General features: G+C 47.9%; 1 protein-coding gene across 2 annotated transcripts in view; it reads left to right on the top strand.

Annotated features, from left to right (window-relative positions):
• LOC129330846 (ceramide synthase 4-like) overlaps window positions 1-20,667 on the top strand; it is an 82,204-nt gene that overhangs the window by 20,893 nt on the left and 40,644 nt on the right. For both annotated transcript variants that reach the window (XM_054981067.1, XM_054981066.1), the window contains exon 2: window positions 16,817-16,934. In XM_054981067.1, the coding sequence (XP_054837042.1) occupies window positions 16,817-16,934 (118 nt within the window). The remainder of the gene's footprint in view (window positions 1-16,816; window positions 16,935-20,667) is intronic.

Raw genomic sequence — 20,667 nt, 5'->3', positions numbered from 1 at the left:
AGTGGGAGCAGGCTGTGCCTTGGTGGGGGGTGGGAGGAAAGGTGGGAGAATGGCCCCTGAGGGTTGGGGGGCATTTTGCATGCAAAATGGCACCCCTGGCAAGACAAGCCTGCCTCTTCATTTTTTCCCCATAGGAAATAATGAAGAAGTTTAGCAGCAGCAAGCTAAAAATACGTTCATGTTTCCCTTTTTTAGGCGAGGATAGGGGGACCTGAAACTTGGGGGGTCTTCAGAGGATAGTGAGGACTATGTCCCCTGCAAATTTGGTGGGTATTGGACATTGAGAAGGGCAGTTTGTAACCCCTCAAAGTAGCTGCCTTCCAACAGGCAGTTCCATTTTTGCCACTGAGAACAGAAAATAAAAACAAAGGGGGGCACATGGATCATGCCTTTCTCAGGGTGCAATCTCTCTGAAACGGTGGGGGGGGGATCTTTGGAGAACAGTGAGGACTAAAGGGGGTGAGCCATGGATCATGCCTTTCCTGGGGTGCAATCTCTCTGAAACTGGGGCGGGGGTCTTCAGAGGACAGTGGGGACTAAAGAGGGAAAGCCATGGATCATGCCTTTTCTGGGGTGCAATCTCTCTGAAACTGGGGAGGGGGAGTCCTCAGAGGACAGTGATGACTAAAGGGGGTGAGCCATGGATCATGCTTTTCCTGGGGTGCAATCTCTCTGAAACTGGGGGGGGGGCTTCAGAGGACAGTGGGGACTAAAGAGGGAGAACCATGGATCATGCCTTTCCTGGGGTGCAATCTCTCTGAAACTGGGGAGGGGGAGTCCTCAGAGGACAGTGATGACTAAAGGGGGTGAGCCATGGATCATGCTTTTCCTGGGGTGCAATCTCTCTGAAACTGGGCGGGGGGGGGGCTTCAGAGGACAGTGGGGACTAAAGAGGGAGAACCATGGATCATGCCTTTTCTGGGGTGCAATCTCTCTGAAACTGGGGAGGGGGAGTCTTCAGAGGACAGTGAGGACTAAAGGGAGAGAACCATGGATCATGCCTTTCCTGGGGTGCAATCTCTCTGAAACTGGGGAGGGGGTCTTCAGAGGACAGTGATGACTAAAGGGGGTGAGCCATGGATCATGCTTTTCCTGGGGTGCAATCTCTCTGAAACTGGGGGGGGGGCTTCAGAGGACAGTGGGGACTAAAGAGGGAGAACCATGGATCATGCCTTTTCTGGGGTGCAATCTCTCTGAAACTGGGGAGGGGGAGTCTTCAGAGGACAGTGAGGACTAAAGGGAGAGAGCCATGGATCATGCCTTTCCCAGGGTGCAATCTCTCTGAAACTGGGGGGGGGGGCTTCAGAGGACAGTGGGGACTAAAGAGGGAGAACCATGGATCATGCCTTTTCTGGGGTGCAATCTCTCTGAAACTGGGGAGGGGGAGTCTTCAGAGGACAGTGAGGACTAAAGGGAGAGAGCCATGGATCATGCCTTTCCTGGGGTGCAATCTCTCTGAAACTGGGGCGGGGGTCTTCAGAGGACAGTGGGGACTAAAGAGGGAAAGCCATGGATCATGCCTTTTCTGGGGTGCAATCTCTCTGAAACTGGGGAGGGGGAGTCCTCAGAGGACAGTGATGACTAAAGGGGGTGAGCCATGGATCATGCTTTTCCTGGGGTGCAATCTCTCTGAAACTGGGGGGGGGGCTTCAGAGGACAGTGGGGACTAAAGAGGGAGAACCATGGATCATGCCTTTTCTGGGGTGCAATCTCTCTGAAACTGGGGAGGGGGAGTCTTCAGAGTACAGTGAGGACTAAAGGGAGAGAGCCATGGATCATGCCTTTCCCAGGGTGCAATCTCACTGAAACTGGGGGGGGGGGTGTTCGGGTGTTTTTTCCATTCCTGCCCATGTCTATTTGTGATGCGCCATTCCAGCCAAACAGGTGGTGGGGGCAAGTCTCGTTCATTGTGCTCAGCTGCCGATCGGGAAGCCAAACACTCAGGCACCTTCAATCAATTGCCTCAGCAACCAAGTGAGAGAGTGCCTGAACTTTTTTGCACTCCCTCTGTCACCCCGGACACCCCAATCAAAGCCCAACTTATCTTGATGGTCAGGTTTTCCTTCCAAGTGTGGAGCTGAAAGTTAATTACAATCGGTAATGTGGGAGCAGACACCAGGGGGGAGGGAAGGAGGAGGGGGTGTTCTGTGGCCATGGGAACTCCAATCTCATCCCTGCAAACCCTGTTAGGCAGTTCTGACTGCTAAACACAGACCTCCTGCATTTCTCAATCAGACCTCTGCTTATAAAAGGGCATAGTGCTCCTAGTTCTGGCTTTCACTTTCAGTGGGAGAGAGCTGTTAATAGCGTTTTGGGAGAGAGACAGGGAGAGTGCATTGGAGCTGGGCTTTTTTCTGTGTGTGGTGGGTGGGATAGGGAGCTATCCCCTCTGGTTTCAGGGCTACTGCCAGGCCCTGGGGCTAACCTCAGTGGGCACCTTGGCTGAGGGCTCACCCTGACTATTGTTATTATTAGAATCAGTACCTGATCTGGTGGTCAGACTTCTGGGTGTGCTGAGCTAGGGATCTAGCCCCAGCCTCTGGTTCCAGGGCTGCTGCCAGACTCTGAGGCCAAGCTCTGTGGGCACCTCGGCTGAGGGTTCACACTGATTATTATTAGTATCAATATCATTGCCTGATCTGGTGGTCAGGCTTGTGGGTGTGCTGGGCTAGGGCTCTAGCTTCAGCCTCCGGTTCCAGGGCTGCTGCCAGGCCCTGGGGCCAAGCTCAGTGGGCACCTTGGCTGAGGGCTCACATTATTATCAGTGCCTGATCTGGGCAGACTTGTTGGTGTACTGGGCTAGGGGTCTAGCCCCAGCCTCTGGTTCCAGGGCTCTTGTCAGGCTCTGAGGCCAAGCTCTGTGGGCACCTCGGCTGAGGGTTCACATTGATGATTATTAGTATCAATATCATTGCCTGATCTAGTGGTCAGGCTTGTGGGTGTGGTGGGCTAGGCCTCTAGCCCCAGCCTCTGGTCCCAGGGCTGCTGCCAGGCTCTGAGGCCAAACTCTGTGGGCCCCTCTGCTAAGGGTTCACACTAATTATTATTAGTATCAATATCAGTGCCTGATCTGGTGGTCTAGCTTGTGGGTGTGCTGGGCTAGGTCTCTAGCCTCATCCTCCAGTACCAGGGCTGCCTCCAGGCCCTGGGGCCAAGCTCAGTGGGCACCTTGGCTGAAGGTTCACATTATTTTCAGTGCCTGATCTGGTCAGGCTCATGGGTGTGCTGAGATAGGGCTCAAGCCCCAGCCTCTGGTTCCTGCTGCCAGGCTCTGAGGCCAAGCTCTTTGGGCACCTTGGCTGAGGGCTCACAGTGTTCTCTCCTTTTCTGTCCTCCTTAATTTTAGTTTGGTGCCACAATGATTCTTCATGTTGTGGTGGCCGCCACGGGTGGTTGTGGGGTGAAGTGCAAAGGCAGTCCTCCTGGATTACTTGTGGAAAGCAGCACTGGATGTGGCTCATGGGCAGCAGAGAGCACTCCTGCTCCCCCAGATTCACCTGTGGGGGCTGTGGAGGAGGCCAAAGAGGTCTTGCCGCTGGGGGGAATGGATCTTCCTCAACGTTTTGAGGAGTGGGTGGGTGACAGATCCCCGGAGGAATGATTTGTGTTTTATGAAAGTTCCTTTCCATCCCCATATCAAATTCTCAGTGGTGTCCCCGCCTGCAGTCCACCCCTCACTCCATCGCCAGTGGCCAGCTCCACAGTGCATCCTGTAACCTTTCATCCTCCTTCCCCTGGGGCAGTTAGTGGTCCATGTTTCAACACCTCCATATGGAGGCACTTTTGGGCCCTTCCTAATAACCCCCGTGTGGTGAGTTCCGTGCCTGTGATGTCCTGGTGCGCGGGGGCAAAACCCCAAAGCACCTGTTGTCTACTGCCCTGACTCAGCACCTGAAGATGCACCACCTGAGCCTGTGGTCTCTGTCCTCACCCAGAAAAATATCTGTTGGGTGGAGAAAGGGGGCAACCAGCTCTTCTGAACGGGGATCAGTGGGAGGGTCACCGGAATCCACTCCAAGCAAGAATCCTTGCCCTGAGGGTGATACTGGTGGGAGCAGAACACTCAGGCAGGCCGCGCTCATGGAGGTTGTCCCCTCGGGGTCTAGGACAGTGCCATTTAGAACAGCGAGTGTGACGGATCCCCCCAGCTTTATCTGGCTGACACCCTTCGATGCCACCCCTTGTGAATGATTCTGCTAGCTTAGGATGGTTCTGATTTGGGATCTCACAGCTCCTGTCACCACTTGTGAAGTATTCACTGGTCGAGGGACCCTTCTGACAGGGAATAGAAATAGGGACCACTTACACTCCGGCTCAGTAGGTGTGTTGTAGACCTCTCCTCATGAGGCTAGAACTCAGGCTCGAAGCGGGTTCACTCTCTGGACAGAATGGAATCCTCCTCAACTCTCACAGACACAAACTGGAACTAGAATGTCACTTCGTTGCACCAGCACCTCGTCAAACTCTGCCACCTAGGGCCAAGCTACACATGACGAAAGACACTTGCCTGGCAAGTGGATTGAGTGGAGGGCAAGTGAACAGGGAGAAATACACTTGCCGTTCAAGTGTCATTCGTCACTTATAGCTTGGCCCTTAGTCTGACAGGCTGAGAGCTGGTTCCCCTCAGGGCGTATAAGATAGTCAGGAATCATCAAACCGGACTCAGATGGTTAACAGAACAAATTAACTTTACTGAAGCACATTTTATCTTCCTCCTGCACAGCCTTAAATGGTTAAACATTCCAGATACCTCATTAACTAGTCCTCCTCAGAGAACTCTCTAAACACATCTGCCTTCTCTGGTTGCTAGCCCTCCACTCTCTTTTCCAGAGTCTCCCTTAACTGCCCAAACCCCCAACTAACTATTCTAAACGGTCTTAACTGCTCTTCCCTGCCACTCTCTCTCAACATTCTATTCAGGACCTGTCACTCAAACAGGGCCTGTCTGTCACAGCGAGTATGAGAGCTCAGGAGGTGGGCCTTCGTGTCTTGGCAGAGACAATTGCGCTACATGGCTTGCCCATATCCATCGTGGAGTGCGTGGGTTTCTGCATGCTACTAAAACATTTTGCCCCTTGGTTCTCCATGCTGTTGCTGTGCACCCTTGCCCATTGAGTCCTGTGGGTATCTCGAATGAGGGCTGGCACATTTGGGTCAGGTTTAACCAGGGCCACTCCCACTGCTAACAGGCTTCTGAGGCCTTGCTAGGCCTTCCTGGCACAGCCAGATCATCATGACACCTCCTTTCTGCGAAGGCAGGAAAGTGGGTGATGCTGGCGGCAGCCTCCTTTGGGCACTTGGACAACAGCTCAGGAGCTGTCGCACATGCAGTTGATCTGCACAGTGTCCCTATCCATCGCAAACGCTGTGCCCTCTGAGCAGGGGGAAATGGGTCCCTCGACTCATGTCCTCTCCGCAAAGGCAGGAAGGTGGCCGATGTCAGCTGCTGCTGCTGCTCCATTTCTTTCTCTCCCTCTCTGGAACCACTCTGACCCGTCCAAGCTATGTCTCCTGTCCCGTCCATCCCCTCCTTTCCACGAAGGCAGGAAGGCGGCTGGTGTCTGGCAGTGCTGCCCAAACTTTTATGAGTAGTGCTCATACGGCCTGCACATATGAAGTGTCTCAGAGCGGTGTGGAACTGCTCTACCCCCCCCCCTCATTTCTCGGGGTGCTTGTCCCTCTGTCTACCTCTCCCTCTGTGGAACCACTCCGACCCTTACGAATGACTTCTCTTGTCCTGCCCATCCCCTTCTTTCCATGAAAGCAGGATGGCGGGTAATGTCAGCCGCCGCTTCACGAGGGACTATCCTGTTACTTCTCCCTCCTCGGTCATGAGAGACAGCTCGGCTGCAATTGCTCAGCCAATTTTATTGTATAGGGATATGGCACGGTCCATACCTTTTCTTCTCAGGTACTGCTATGAGTCCCTTCCCCACCACTTGCACCGCACTGTCCCCTCCTTTCCGTGATGGCAGGGAGGTGGGTGATGCCTGCAGCTGCTGATGGATCAGGTCTTCCAGGCCCTATTGCAGGATCTTCCAGGTACAGCTCATTGCCGCGGCCGGAAGCCCTTGGTCCCTCTCTCCCACCGAGACCACTTTGTGTTCCCTCTTTCCTCCTCTCCCTCTCAGGTACTGCCATGACACGAGTTCCTTCCTCACCACTTCCACTGCCCCGTCCCCTTCTTTTTGTGATGGCAGGGAGGTGGGTGATGCCTGCAGCCACTGACAGATCAGGTCTTCCAGGCCCTATTGCAGGATCTTCCAGGTATGGCTTGTTGCCATGGCCAGAGGCCCTTGGTCCCCCTCTCCCACCCTCACCACTTTATGTTCCCTCTTCCCTCCTCTCCCTTTCAGGTACTCCCATGACACGAGTTCCTTCCCCACCACTTATACCACCCTGTCCCCTCCTTTCCATGACAGCAGGGAGGTGGGTGATGCCTGCAGCTGCTGATTTGGGGGTCTTCCCATCTCCCTCGCAGGATCTTCCAAATGCAGTTTGTCACTGTGCCTGGAACCCCTTTGTCCCCCTCTCCCACCCTGACCACTTCATGTTCCCTCTTTCCTCCTCTCCATCTCAGGTACTGCTACAACCCTTCCCCATCACTTGCTCCGCCCCATCCCCTCCTTTCTGTGATGGCAGGGAGATGGTTTATGCTAGCTTCCGCTGAACTTCCCATTCCTTCATACAGCATTTTCCAGGAACGTCTCCCTCTACCTAACCACTCAGTGACCACAGTCCTCACCCACCTTGCTGCATAAGTATATAATCTGTCCATCACCAACCCAGAGGCCTGGCAGGCAGGCACATGGTGGGTGCCACCAGCAAGTGGCCAGACCCCCCACCCCCTGAGGGGAGGTGGCCCGCCACCATGTCTCCATGCCCACCAGGCCTGGTGGCCACAGTCCTGACCCACTTTGCTGCGTAAGTGGATAATCTGTCTGCCTTCGACCCAGAGGCCTGGCAGGCGGGCACATGGGAGGTGCCACCAGCAAGCAGCCAGACCCCCTGCCCCCTGAGGGGAGGTGGCACACCACCACCTCTCCATGACCACCAGGCCCAGTGGCTGCAGTCTTCACCTACCTTGCTGCATAAGCGGATAATCTGTCCGCTCCTGACCCAGAGGCTTGGCGGGTGGGCAAATGTGGGGTGCCTGTGGTGATCAGCCAGACCTCCCAGCCCCTGAGGGGAGGCAACACACCACCACCGCCCCGCACCAGCTAGTCTTCCCCCACCTTGCTTCATGAGCGGATGTCCGCCTACCATAGGCCTGGCTGGCGGGCACATGGAACTGCCTCTGGCCAGCAGCCAGACCCCCCACCCCATGAGGGGAGGTGGCCCACCTTCAGGTCCACCACACGGGGCCAAAGTGAACTGGACTGGAGAGGGGGCTCCGTTTGTATTGAATGGGAGTTTCCTGGGGACATTAAATTTGGGAATGTATAACTCCAGGATCCATACTGCAATCTTGACCCAACTTGGGTGATGGCTGGAGAAGAGCCTGATGCACATTCCCTGTGAATATGGGCTCTCTGCGTGCTAAGGGGCCCACTCTGGTGCCGACAAACAACGAACACCGAACATATTCATTAACGGGACATGTTCGGTTCCAGTTGGCTGTTCGTGTTCATCGTTGGGAACGAACACCAAACAGCCTGTTTGGGTTTTTCCCCCCATTCATGCCCATGTGTAGCTTCAAGTATTCTAGGAGATTCTCTGGTCTCTGGATGCTCTAATCCACTCCACTGCTTAGTAAAACACTCTGATATTCTCTGGAGGCTTCCAAAATCACTCAATTGCCTCTGATATTCTGCAGAGATCCTCTGAGTCATCCCAGAAACCTCTGTTATTTTCCACTAATATTCTTCGCTAATCTTTGAAATGCTCTCAGCTTCCAGGACAACCACAACTGTGCCGGTGTCTCATGGTTCTCCGGGGCTCCCAAGGCTTCTGGGCCTACCAGTTCAAGAGGTTTACTTCTAAAGATGTTTAAGGCTCTTAAATCATCAGCCCCAAAACCTCCAGACCCTGGCCCTTTTCACACTGCTTACCTGCTGCCGTAATGACGCGAAATATCGCACAAAACCCACGGAACATCGCGTTTTCTCGCGTGAGACTTGCGCAATGTTGCGCAAATCTCGTGCAAGAAAATGTGATGTTCCACATTTTTTGCATGATATTTCACGTCATTGTGGCAGCAGGTAAGCAGTGTGAAAAGGGCCCAGGCCTCAGCCAGTTTGGTGTGGTGGTTAAGAGCATGGGACTCTAATCGGGACAACCAGGTTTGATTCCCCACTCCTCCACTTGAAGCCAGCTGGGTGACCTTGGGTCAGTCACAGCTTCTCGGAGATCTCTCAGCCCCACCCACCTCACAGGGTGTTTTGTTGTGGGGATAATAATGACATACTTTATAAACTGCTCTGAGTGGGCCTTAAGTTGTCCTGAAGGGCAGTATATAAATTGAATGTTATTATTACTATTATTATTCAGCATCTGGGCAATTGGGTAGCCAAGCTGAGCCAAACCAACCTGGATCCAGGCCCCTTTGGAATGCCCAGTAAGTTTTTGCACTGGCTCTCTTGGCAAGCTGTAGCTTTGCAAGCCAGTATATATGGCTAAGTCGTTCAATCACTGATAGCTATAACGAGATGTTAGTGGCTATAACCAAGTATTAAAACTCTTTATAGTAGATGTTAAAAACAGGTAAAATACTGTTTCAACCCACAGGACCCATATGGAGCTCCTGCCTGTGCCACCATCTTGTGTTGGCCTTGTAGGGAAGGAGAGATGAGTGATTGATTTTAATCTCCCCTCTGTTCTGTCTACCACCCTGTTTTTACTATCCAATTGCTGGAAAATAGATCTAAACAGTGATTGCTGCCATCTGGGAATCTATTTATTATTGTATCAACTGAGAGTGATTTTGTAATGTTTTTAAATGGAATTTTATATTTATTTTGAAATTATTTTTACTGGTTTTAAATGATGTGATCTGTCCTGAGCCCACTCGCGGGGAGGATGGAACAGAAGTTTAATAAATAAATAATATAAATAAGAAAGAACAGCTAACAACAGGTGGGCAAATTTGTTCTGAACAACTTCTGAAGACAGGAGATTTCCAGAGCCCCAAACACAGTCTTAGAACAGAAGCTGAGGCAGTAATTCCGTTTTATAAATTTCCAAGGTTGGAAAAATCAGACAACCCCCTCTCTCCCTATAAAATCTTAAGATACCAAGGATAGCATTTTCAAGGTTATGCTTATCATAATCAATGACTGTTAAAGAGCCTAAATGATGGAACATAACCTCAAATATTTAAAGCTTGATACCTCTTCCAGAAGTTTCTCATCCCTTGCCACTTATAATAATGTGCTCTTCTACTAAATACCATAATCTTTAAGAAGTGATGGAGTCAAAATACACCTTGATGTACCCCTTTTCAAGTTTTCACTGAGCTAGACAGTTTAGACATCTAATCTGATCTTTAAGCTGTTGTCCATATAAAGACCTTTTATACTCTCTAGCCACCTATAATCTTTCATATTAATTAATTTTGTCCACAAATGATATCTTGAGATAGAATCAAATATGGCTTTGAGATCAATAAATGTCACATGTAGTTGCCTAGTTGGTCCATTTGAGTATTTCTTAATAAGATATTGAGGTAGAAGACAATGGTCCGGGATCGAATGCCCCTCTCTAAATCCAATTTGCTCTGGTGCTAAGAAGTTATTTTCAATGACCCGTGTCTCCAGCTTCAATGGGAGATGACCTATGTAAAGCTTTCCTATTAAATCCAACAGGCTTTTTGGTGTATAGTTAGCAGAATCAGTACACTCCACCTCCTCAAATATTGGTACAGTAGGTTAATTTCTGGGGGAACTTACCACATCTATTTGTATAACAACAACAACAGCAACATTCAATTTGAATACTGCCCTTCAGGACAACTTAACGCCCACTCAGAGCAGTTTACAAAGTGTGTTATTATTATCCTCACAACAATCACCCTATGAGGTGGGTGGGGCTGAAAGAGCCCCAGAGAGCTGTGGGTGACTGGCCCAAGATCACCCAGCTGACTACAAGCAGAGGAGTAGGGAATCAAACCCAGTTCTCCAGATTAGAGTCCCTTCGCTCTTAACCACTACACCAAATTGGCGCTCTAAATAACTAACTAAATAACTGACTAGGCTAGCTAAAACAGGTGCCCACTAGTCTTGGAAAGCTTTAAACAAATCAGTGAGGATGAGACTTCACTTGGAGCTTCATTGTTTCTGACTGCAGAAATTAGGGATTTTATTTCACTGGAAGATATCGGTAGCCATTCAGGTGAGTTTGTTGATAGAAATGGCAAATGGAGTTCAAGTATGTTACCCTCATGAGTTTGATCATTAAATAGTTTGCAAAAATATTCTTCCCAGCAGTCCATGGATATATACGAATCTAACCCATGACATACTCTCTCTTCTGAAGTCATATGTATGTGCCTAAACTTCATCCTGTCTTTCTGAGTTAAGGAAATTAAACTAATATCTTTAGCCAATTGTAGATTTCCCCACTTCACTACAAGTCTGAGAAACCAACTCAAGTCATAAACTTGGGAATCATAGAAAAGAAAGGTTTATTTAGCAATAAGCCGTTGAGACAGTCAATTAGATTTTTGAATGCATACAGGGAAACATCAGCACCTGTGTTTAGTACCTTTCAGTTAACATGTAACAAATTGTTTACAGTACAAACAATCTCATACAGTTCTATAAAAAAGTCATATCAGAAGTACATGATCCTCAAGGAATGATAGACTGACAGATGATAGTTTACATTTAGGAATGAGAACAGTCAAGCTGACACCTGAAAACCTATGATAAGTGAGAGATAATCTTTGAGGAAATACAAACAGTAACAATGACTGTGGTAGTTATCATAACATTCTTTGGAACTTACCCTCTCAAGGCTGAGAGTCAAAGAACCACACGTAGCTTTGTGTGTGTGTAGAAAAACTAGCTGACTTCAACTCTTAATTACTTTCAAGCTGCTACTGCTTAATGCAGCAGCATAAATGGTGATCAAAAACTGTGTGAGAGATTTATGGGTAGAAACAGAACAATCTAGTTCGATAAAATAGAGAACAAAAATTGTATTTTCAGAAATTCTCTAACAGTAAGCTCCTGCTAAGATTCTCTTATTGAGGCCAGCTTTTTTCCTTGAAGTAGGCATTTATATTTATTAAAGAGCTTAAAGAAGGTTTTGGGTAAGCAGTTGATTTCAGTTCATTGTCCCATAGAAAGCAGTTCATTGTCCCAACAATGTCCCCAAAGCTCCAGAGATACAAATACAGAATACAAGCAGTTGTGATCACTTTCTAGTAGAGACCCTACTTCAAATGTAATGTATTGTCACAAAGAGAAGGTAATATATAATCAATCACACTCACCCTTCCAGTTTTAATATGTGAATTTCCCATATGAATTCCCTCTGATTTGCCATTTAATATTACAAAGTTGAGCTAATTGATTAATAGACTGAAAATTTCCAGTTTTGTTAACCAAGGAGTCTTTTGAATTCCTGCTATCATTGCAGGTGATCATCATAGACATTTCCCTTAACCCTTAAACACCACCGGCGTCAGGGTTTCTGGTGCCTGCAGTCACCCCATTTGTGCACGCACGCAGTGCGCGTGCACCCCCTCGAACAGTGTGATGTAACCACGTGATGACATCATCACACAGCAAAGCTGGCCCATTGGCTGGCAGGTGGCTGGGGCGGCGCATGGAGGCTGCCCACGCTCCACACGCTGCCCTGGCCACCTGCCGTGCCTGGCCTGAGGCTGCTGCGCCCAGCCAGGGGCGTGTGGCAGCAGCAGTGGCAGTGCGGGGCTGGCAGGTTGCAGCAGCTGCGGGCTAGCCATGCCAGCTCCGTGGCACGTGCCTCCACCCCCAGCATCCCCTCCGGTGCCCCGGTGTCCGCGGCACCCACCTCACTACCTCAATAGTGGCACCGGCCCCTTAAGCTACCATTTCCAAAGCAAGCATTGAAGTCACCTAATGGTATTAATTGTGTCTTGGGATTCAGGACCTCAAGTTCATAGATGTAGTTTTCCACACCAGGCCAACATGGGAATGTTATAAAAGGGTGAGGAATGGGAAACGATATATATATTTAAAGCCAAAATTACCTTGACTTAAAAGTCCAAAGACAGATCTTAGGGGAGGAAGCAATGCTACAATACACTTCACTGACATAGAAATCAGATATGCCAGCCCCCCACTAGGATGTCCTTTAGCAGATGGGAATAGCATTGAGTGTGTAGGTGAGAAATTCATTTAATATGAAGTCTGATGTTAACAAAGTCTCTTGGATGGAAATTACATAATAACATCATATAATATGTCGAAATGAGGGGTCATGGATTTTATTTAATCTCCTTGTCACATTCCATGAAATATATTCAAATAATGCTCACTCTGGGTCTCTGGATGTCAATTTAGTTTTTCTATTTTGTCTACGTTCCCATTAGGGTCCACAAAGATGACTTCATCTTTATATCCGGGCACTGAGGTCACCCTCCTGTGTGAGGTCCCACAGTACCAGTCTCATGGTCTTCTAAATAGCAATTGAAAAACTGTTCTTCAGAGGATCTCAAGTTTTTTTGAGGTTGGGCAGAAACATGCTTTTTATATGGGGGAGGTTGGTTATCACTCAGAGGTGCACCTCAGAGCTATACTAAGAGCTGGGTTAGCAGTTTCTGCTGATGTTTGGACTGATAAGAAGATCTTGGGGTGAGCTACAATTACAGTGAGAGTGAGGGTTATCATAGCACAGGTGTGGTCCTTCATCTCCAAGAGTTTAGTCCCTCAATTGTTCCAGCCTATTTGTGGTAGACTTTTGGTCCCCTGAAGAGACAGCATTAAAGGAATTAATTTAATTTGTGTCAATAGAATAGATAGATGGGGAATCCCCACCCTTAAAGTCCAAGTTGTTGGGAAGTTCATCTCAACTAATAAGGTCATGGTCTTGGAGTTTGACTGGACCATTGGACCAATTGGGCCCTCTTCTGATTCAGTCCTTGGAAGCCCTGATCTAAAGAATGTTGTTAAAAACTCAAGGAAGTGTGGGATCAGGCATCCCAGGCAGGCTTCCCAATCATGCTTCCCAGGTGGCACAATGACATCACTTCCTGGGAGTGACATCATCTCACTGCTCTGGGAGTACTCCTGTGCTTTGCAGCTGGTCGATTTGAATCGAACAAGCTCGTTCTTTATTGTTAAAGTAATCTGCTTTTAGATAGAAAGGCATTATAGTCATTCCAGCTATCTGTCTAAGATAGGACAGAAAGAAATTCAGAGAGTGCATGGAGGTTAGAGAAAGAAAGAGAGACAGAGAACAAGAACAAAAGCAATAAAAGGAGGCTGTCAAAAGGAAGAACGCCAATGAGAATTGCAGCTTGGGTAAACAAAGAGACAGCAGCAGATCTGAATACAGGAAGGATACTCAGGAATTTGATTCACCCACCGGACTAGATATGCTGCCCCCTCTGGAGTCCTGGTGTGCTCGATGCAAAGAGACATTGCACTGTCCTTCACTTCCAATATCATGGAGATTTGATAAGCTACCTTCATACCCTGGAAAATGGTCAAAGCAATTTTCAAGTTTCGTTGGAACTCAACATACCCAAAACATCTTCGTCCTCAACCATTAAAAGTGAACAGAAATTGGGTTTGAACCTCAAAGTCACACAAGAATAAAAAGACTAATGCTGGCATCTAGGGCAAGTCAGAGAGATGCACTTCCATACCTTCTTGGGAATGTGCATTGCCCCAGCACCCCAAACAGAGACAGGAGACGGATGTATGGGTTTCACACAGCATGTTGGGACCAAGGAATCTCTCCGTCGGCTGCCACCACTCTGGTACAGGTTTCCTCAGCAGGGCCCAGAACATCCTTTTGTTTACTCTTTTCCAGTACGTTTTTTTTACTCTATGTGAGACTGAATGAGGAGTGAGGACTCAGGCAGAATAATAAACAAGTTTATTTAAAAGGTTTAGTAATAACTGGTGTTCAAACCTTTGTAGATTAGAGAGAAAGTAAAGATTGGTTAACAAACAAAATAAAACACCCTAACATGTCTAATTAGACTGTTCCTAGCTGTCTCCTAGTGATTGTCTCCAAACTGTCGCACTCTTTTTAGATGAGGGATCCCTCTGTCCGCAGCAGCCTCTCCTCAGTTTTGCTCCCTAGGAATGAATACTCTTCCACTTTTATCCCTTCTTCTCAGTTACCATCCCCTACTTCTCTATTGGTGCAATTTCCCCTCCAAATCCCCTGTTAACCAATCACAGGGTCCAAAGGGGATATGGGAAATGTAGGCCCTATAGTCACTCTAGCACAGGTTTCCCTGGAACCACTAGGCTTCACAACGTAGGCCTAAGTTCATAACAATATCATATTGAAATATGCTAAATATTTCAATGAGGCAGGCTGTACTGAACAGCCTAACCAACTGGTTGCCATAGTTTGGCAGATCCACTATGACTCCAAATGCAGCCAGCTTCTTCCACTGGCCTTATTTATCCTCTTCTGCACAAAATGTGCCAAGGGATTCCAAGCCCTATTCCCCTCATCTGATGCACTTTTAGGCCATTATCAGGTTTGGTAAAATGTTGCCCAGCTGTGAAATGCCATAGGAGCACTTGCACTTCATCTATTGGATTATTTGCTACCTGTTTCAGGAAGTAACCTAATCTTGTTTTTGGACATGCCACTTTATTATGAACAATTAGCACAGGCCACTTTAAGAACAGAGTTCCTGGTTGTTCAGTAAGCTGCATATTGTTTGTCTACACAGAGAAAATTATATTGTCAAAGGCTTTCATGGCCAGGGAACGATGGTTGTTGTGGATTTTCCGGGCTGTATTGCCGTGGTCTTGGCATTGTAGTTCCTGATGTTTCGCCAGCAGCTGTGACTGGCATCTTCAGAGGTGTAGCACCGAAAGACAGGGATCTCTCAGTGTCAAACTGTGAGGAGATGTTTGCAGTTGATTTATATCTACTCAGGGCCAAGCTACACATGACGAATGACACTTGAACAGCAAGTGTATTTCTCCCTGTTCACTTGCCCTCCACTCAATCCACTTGCCGTTCAAGTGTCATTCGTCATGTGTAGCTTGGCCCTCAGAAAGGTGGGTTGGGTTGTGTCATCCTGTAAGGGTTTTCCACAGTGTGAAATGCTAATGGAGTGCTAATGCTTCACTGTATCCTGAGGAGGTTCTTTTGCATATGGATTGGTGCTTGATATGCTAATCTTCTCTGCAGAGCTATTGTGGGCTGTAGAGTCTTTTGCTAGCCTGGTGTTTTTTAGAACTGGGAACCATGCTCTATTCATTCTTAAAGTCTCTTCTTTCCTGTTGAAGTTTTGCTTATGCTTGTGAATTTCAATGGCTTCCCTGTGCAATCTGACAAAGTAGTTGGAAGTGTTGTCCAGTATTTTGGTGTCCTGGAATAAGATACTGTGTCCTGTTTGAGTTAGGCTATGTTCAGCCACAGCTGATTTTTCAGGTTGGCCAAGTCTGCAGTGTCTTTCATGTCTTTCATCCATATGCAAAAGAACCTCCTCAGGATACACTGAAGCATTAGCACTCCGTTAGCATTTCACACCCTGGGAAACCCGTACAGGATGACACAACCCAACCCACGTTTCTGAGTAGATATAAATCAACTGCAAACATCTCCTCACAGTTTGACACTGAGAGATCCCTGTCTTTCGGTGCTACACCTCTGAAGATGCCAGTCACAGTTGCTGGCGAAACGTCAGGAACTGCAATGCTAAGACCATGGCAATACAGCTCGGAAAATCCACAACAACCATTACACAGAAAATTGTTTGAACTGATTCTTGATAACTTTGGAGTAAATTGTAATTTGAGACTGTATGACTTTCCTTGGATCCTTCTTGAGTATTCACTTGTAACTGAGTTTGTTTCCTGTGCCTAATAAGATATCATGTGTTGTTTGTTCACTTTACCTACTATATAAAAGGCAAGCCATATTAGTGATAATTCATCCCTGCACAGGTGCACTTGCAAGCCCCTCCATGGGGATAAAAAATGAGTTGTTGCAACATAGCTTGTCTTGGAGGCCCTGAGGTGGTTTCTGCAGTGGTAGGAAAGTCCAACGTGGTAGCGCAGCCCTCTGAAGGCCCCGCAGTGGCTGCAGAGGTGGCAGGGAGGCCCAGTGCAGTGGCACAGCCCTCCCAAGGCCCCATAGTGGGGGCTCGACTAATTAGTTTTCTAGAGCCCATTGTATTTTTCCACACAATGTGCTCTGTTGCTAGTTTTAGCTAATACATGTGCAGGCTGTAGGCTTAGAGTAAGGATGAGAGGAATTTCCATCCCTTCCCCCACTTTTCAGTTCCTTCGTCATTCTGTAGTTTCTTTCTCTTCTATACTCCACCTCTGCTCAATTCTGGCTTAATTAGGAGAATTTCTGCAATTATTTCCAGGATTGCACCATGCAGGATGTGGTGTGCTGAAGTATCCATGAAATGCACAAAACTCTTCTGAAAGCAGTTTTAAAAGTTCTGTGCATTTCATGGATACTGTGCATTTCAGTGGAGGTCAAGAAGTGTGTAGAATACAGCACCAAGAAATAAGGGATAATCAAATTTTTAAAAATTAAAGTGAGGAGGAGCGATCTGTTCATCCTAATCATCAGTAGGCTCGTGCTGATGCTGGAGTTTACTTCTGCTGTTTAATACTGGCCCAGAAAGTAAGAAATGAAATCATCACCCAATTGATCCCTCCTTTGCTGTCTTTTGCAGGACCATTGCGCTTCCTCTGGGCAGAAAAATGGGACTAAAGGAAAAAGTGCGAAAGAAAGTTTCTCCAAATGCTGTGCTTGAAGCTTATTACAGGACACACCAAAAGCAGCCTAAAGAGGTGAGTAAACACACACACACACACACACACACACCATCACATATTTATTCGACCCATCTTCTAAGGGACTCAGAGAAGCAGGCAACCCCTTCTATGCAGATTTATCCTGACAGCGAGCCTGTGAAGTATGTTAAACTGTGATGGACTCGGGGTGACCCTGAGAAGTTAATTGGTTTGAACCTTTTTTAAGTCAGTTGTTTCTGGAGCAGGTGATCAGAGCAGGTGAACAGGGTGTGCCAGCAGGAATTTCACGTAGAACTGGGGCAAGAGGTAAATAGGGTAAACGTGTTTTTTCAGGCAACTCTGTTTCTTGAGCTATGTAGGGTTTCTTTGTGTGTCTGAAGCTGGACACAGCTGCCCTCCCCCACCTGGCTGTGCACATATGGATGTGGGGTGGGTGGCCAGCTCCCTGCCCCTCTTGCTACTGCACAGGATCTCTCTATGCAGATGAGGGGGGAATACTGGCGAGACCCTCTCAGGTATGCCTTGCTGGGGAGGTGCTCACAGAAGCCTTGTTCCAGCAGCTTCCACTGCCACCCCAGGACCTCCTGCAGCTGCGACTGGTGTCCCTGCAGTGGGCCTGGAGGGCTGCTTACCTCAACCTGAACAACCCCTTATTAGTGGTGGACTTGGAGGTCACAAACTTGGGTTAGCCAAGCAGGTGGATAATCTAGCTTCGGTTCGCTATATGGGCAGGTCCTACAGAGATAGTTAAACCTGTGAGTACTGTAAGAGAGTTGCTGCATGCTTGCATCACCACACACATGCTCCAACCCCTACGGGATCAATGGACCCCCACTCTCCAGGCACTAAGCCACTCAACAGGGCAGAGGTGCCTGGTGGATCCCTAGGGATGTACCGTGGGTCTGACCCAGGAGGGAGTGGAGGTTGGGGGACTTACTGTCACCTACAGGTGAACAAAGAGCCAGGAACAGACTAGTTGTTAGACACAATTTATTGAACTGCCAATAGTGAAGAGGATGTCTGGCTGCATGTTGCCAACTTCCCTTGGTCAGGAAAGAAACTGCTCTTGTTTGTGCAGCAGCCAGAGCCACAAGAGCTATTCCTCATGCTGTCTTCTCAGCAGCAGGGTTGAGTCATGAGCTACCTGGGAAACTGCTCCATTGGCAGAGCTCGGGTGGCAGATGGGAAGGATCACTGAGGGCTGGAACAGCCATGCTCCCTGGCCTCCCTGACGGGTCATCATGACCTGTCTGAAAAGGAAATAGACCCATGGGTGGCAAAGGTCCGGGCTTCACACAAGCCATGGTGAGGTCTGCCACATCCTGGGGTTTGTCCATGGCCAAGGGCAGCAGCAGAGGTTCCATCATCACATATGCTGCTGGAGGCCAGATGATGGATGCCCCTCCAGAGGAAAAGTGCTCTTCATCAGCATCTGGTTGTTCTGCTCCTGTGGCTGCTTGGAGTTCTAATTCTGAGAAGGAGACAGTAATGGGGGAGTTGAAAGGAGTACTCAGTCACCTCAACCCATGTCTGCTCTCTCTTCTCTGCCTGAGGGGTGATCCCAGCCATGGGAGTATGAATGTGTGTGGGCTGCTAGGAGCCCTCCCGTGCAGAAAAGCTGCTTAGAGCGTGGCTCCCTGGGCGATTGCCTCTATGGCACATCGGCTGCGAAGGCTTACGGGCAGCAGCCATGCCCTCTGGTGAGACTCACCTGCAGATGCCAGGGTTTGAGGGGCATGGGGGGGAGGGGAAGCCAATGTTAACAAGCAAGTTGGGGCAGCCACCTCCCCAGCTCCTCCTTATCTGTCACAGTGCCCTCACCCTTCCCTGAACCAGGATTCAGGAGAGGGATAACCTACAAGGGAACTTGAGTGCTAGTTGTCAGTCATACATTCTGGAGGTGGCTCTTCTCTCCCATGTGAATGCAAGATGTGCCCCAAATTTCACTAAGTCTCCCCTGTGCAGTGTTGCCCTGCCATTGTGAGCACCCTTTCCCCCCTTGTGCTCTAAGTTCCCACAGCAGGCAGATCTCAGACGGAGCCTCCAGCTGCCTCCACACTTACATACCTCCACACTTAACTGGGGTCATGAGCATCCTGGCCGGATGTTATGTAGGGTGATCGAAGAGCTGATTGGGCTTGAGAGGAGGGGCTAAGCCCCCACTGGGGAACAAGTAGATTGGCCCCCATCATTGATGGAATCCTAAGCTCTGCGGGCTGCTTGGGCAGGGCCAGGCATGGAGTGGGCAATCAACTTTCCCCACACAATGGGCTCTGCTGTGCTGCTTGGGCAGGGCCAGGCATGGAGTGGGCAATCAACTTTTCCTGCACAATGGGAACTGTGGGCTACACTGTCATTTTTCATGGCATAAGTTTCCCCTGCTGCTGGAGGGATGGTTAGGGAGCAGGCTGACTTGTTGTTGGGTTTAGATAAGAATGGCTGGACCAGTCAGACAGCTCTTCCTTTCTTTATTATCAGAGTGCTCTTGCTGAGCTTCAGTGCAGTAGTGTGGCCTAAACTATTATTTACCACACTATCTTACAGATTGCACACAGAGAGCCTCTCCTTTGAGTTAAAGAGCCAGCAATGGCCTATTTATTTAGAGAAGTACATTAACTTAAGTATAGTGGAGATGTCTCCCAAGAAAAATTTATATGTAGCATTTATAGACCTCAGGGCTGCTTTTGATACCATCTCTCGAGGAAGACTATGGGCAAAATTGGGAGATACATCTATTGATAAAAGACTGTTATACCTGATGATTAAGCTTCATGAGAGCAGTGAACTCCAGATAAGGTACACACAAGATGGCAAACTATCTAAGAAAATCCTGGTCCAGAAGGGTGTTAGACAAGGTTGCTTATTAGCGCCCTTCTTATTCAACATCTATGTAAACATATTGATTCAATATTTACATAAGATACATGTCCATGCCCCAAGTCTTGTAGGAAGGAAGGTACGAATTCTCATGTATGCTGACGATGCAGTCCTCCTGTCCCAAACAAAAATTGGTCTAAAGCATGCCATAAAAATTTTTAGCAATCAATGTGATACTGAGCTTCTGACAATTAATTACTCGAAATCCAAAATTATATGTTTTAGTAGACAATTTAAAAAAACTAACTGGGAAATAAATGGGAATACTATACATCAAGTTAAAAATTTCCAGTACCTAGGAGTCATCTTTACATTCAATGCTAACTTCAAAGCCCATACGATTTCATCAGCAAATTCTGCAGAAAAGAGTGCTAATGCCATCCTTAGATTCTTTAGAAGAGAAGGTGAGGGCTTTATACCTGCAGCCCTGAAACTATTCCAAACAAAATCATTAGCACAACTCTTATACAGATCATAAATAGGACTAACTGCTAATGTTAAGATCTTAGAAACGGTTCAGTCTAAATTTCTCAGATCTCTTTTTGGTGCACTGAGACGTACTCCTAATGTCATTCTTAGGCAAGAAACTGGTTTGCCCAGAGTTGAAATAAAAATGTGGGAACATGTCATCTATTACTGGCTAAGAATTCATCTTGAGCCAAAGGGTATAATTCCCTTGTTGTTGGCTTCTGACCCTTATCCTACATGGTGCTCAAAGATAGCTGATAAAATTAAATTGATTGGCTTGGACCCAGTAGCCCTGTTTGATATGGGACTCAACAAAGCAAAAGCTTTAATCACTCAAAGACTAATTACTATAGAGTCCCAAAATGATGAAGCAATGCTCCCTCTAAGTTATAAGAGCTTTAAAAAAGGACTGAGTTACACCATA

This window comes from Eublepharis macularius, chromosome 5 (assembly GCF_028583425.1).
Source record: "Eublepharis macularius isolate TG4126 chromosome 5, MPM_Emac_v1.0, whole genome shotgun sequence".
NCBI lineage: Eukaryota > Metazoa > Chordata > Lepidosauria > Squamata > Eublepharidae > Eublepharis > Eublepharis macularius.
This window is presented reverse-complemented; position numbering and strand designations above follow the sequence as displayed.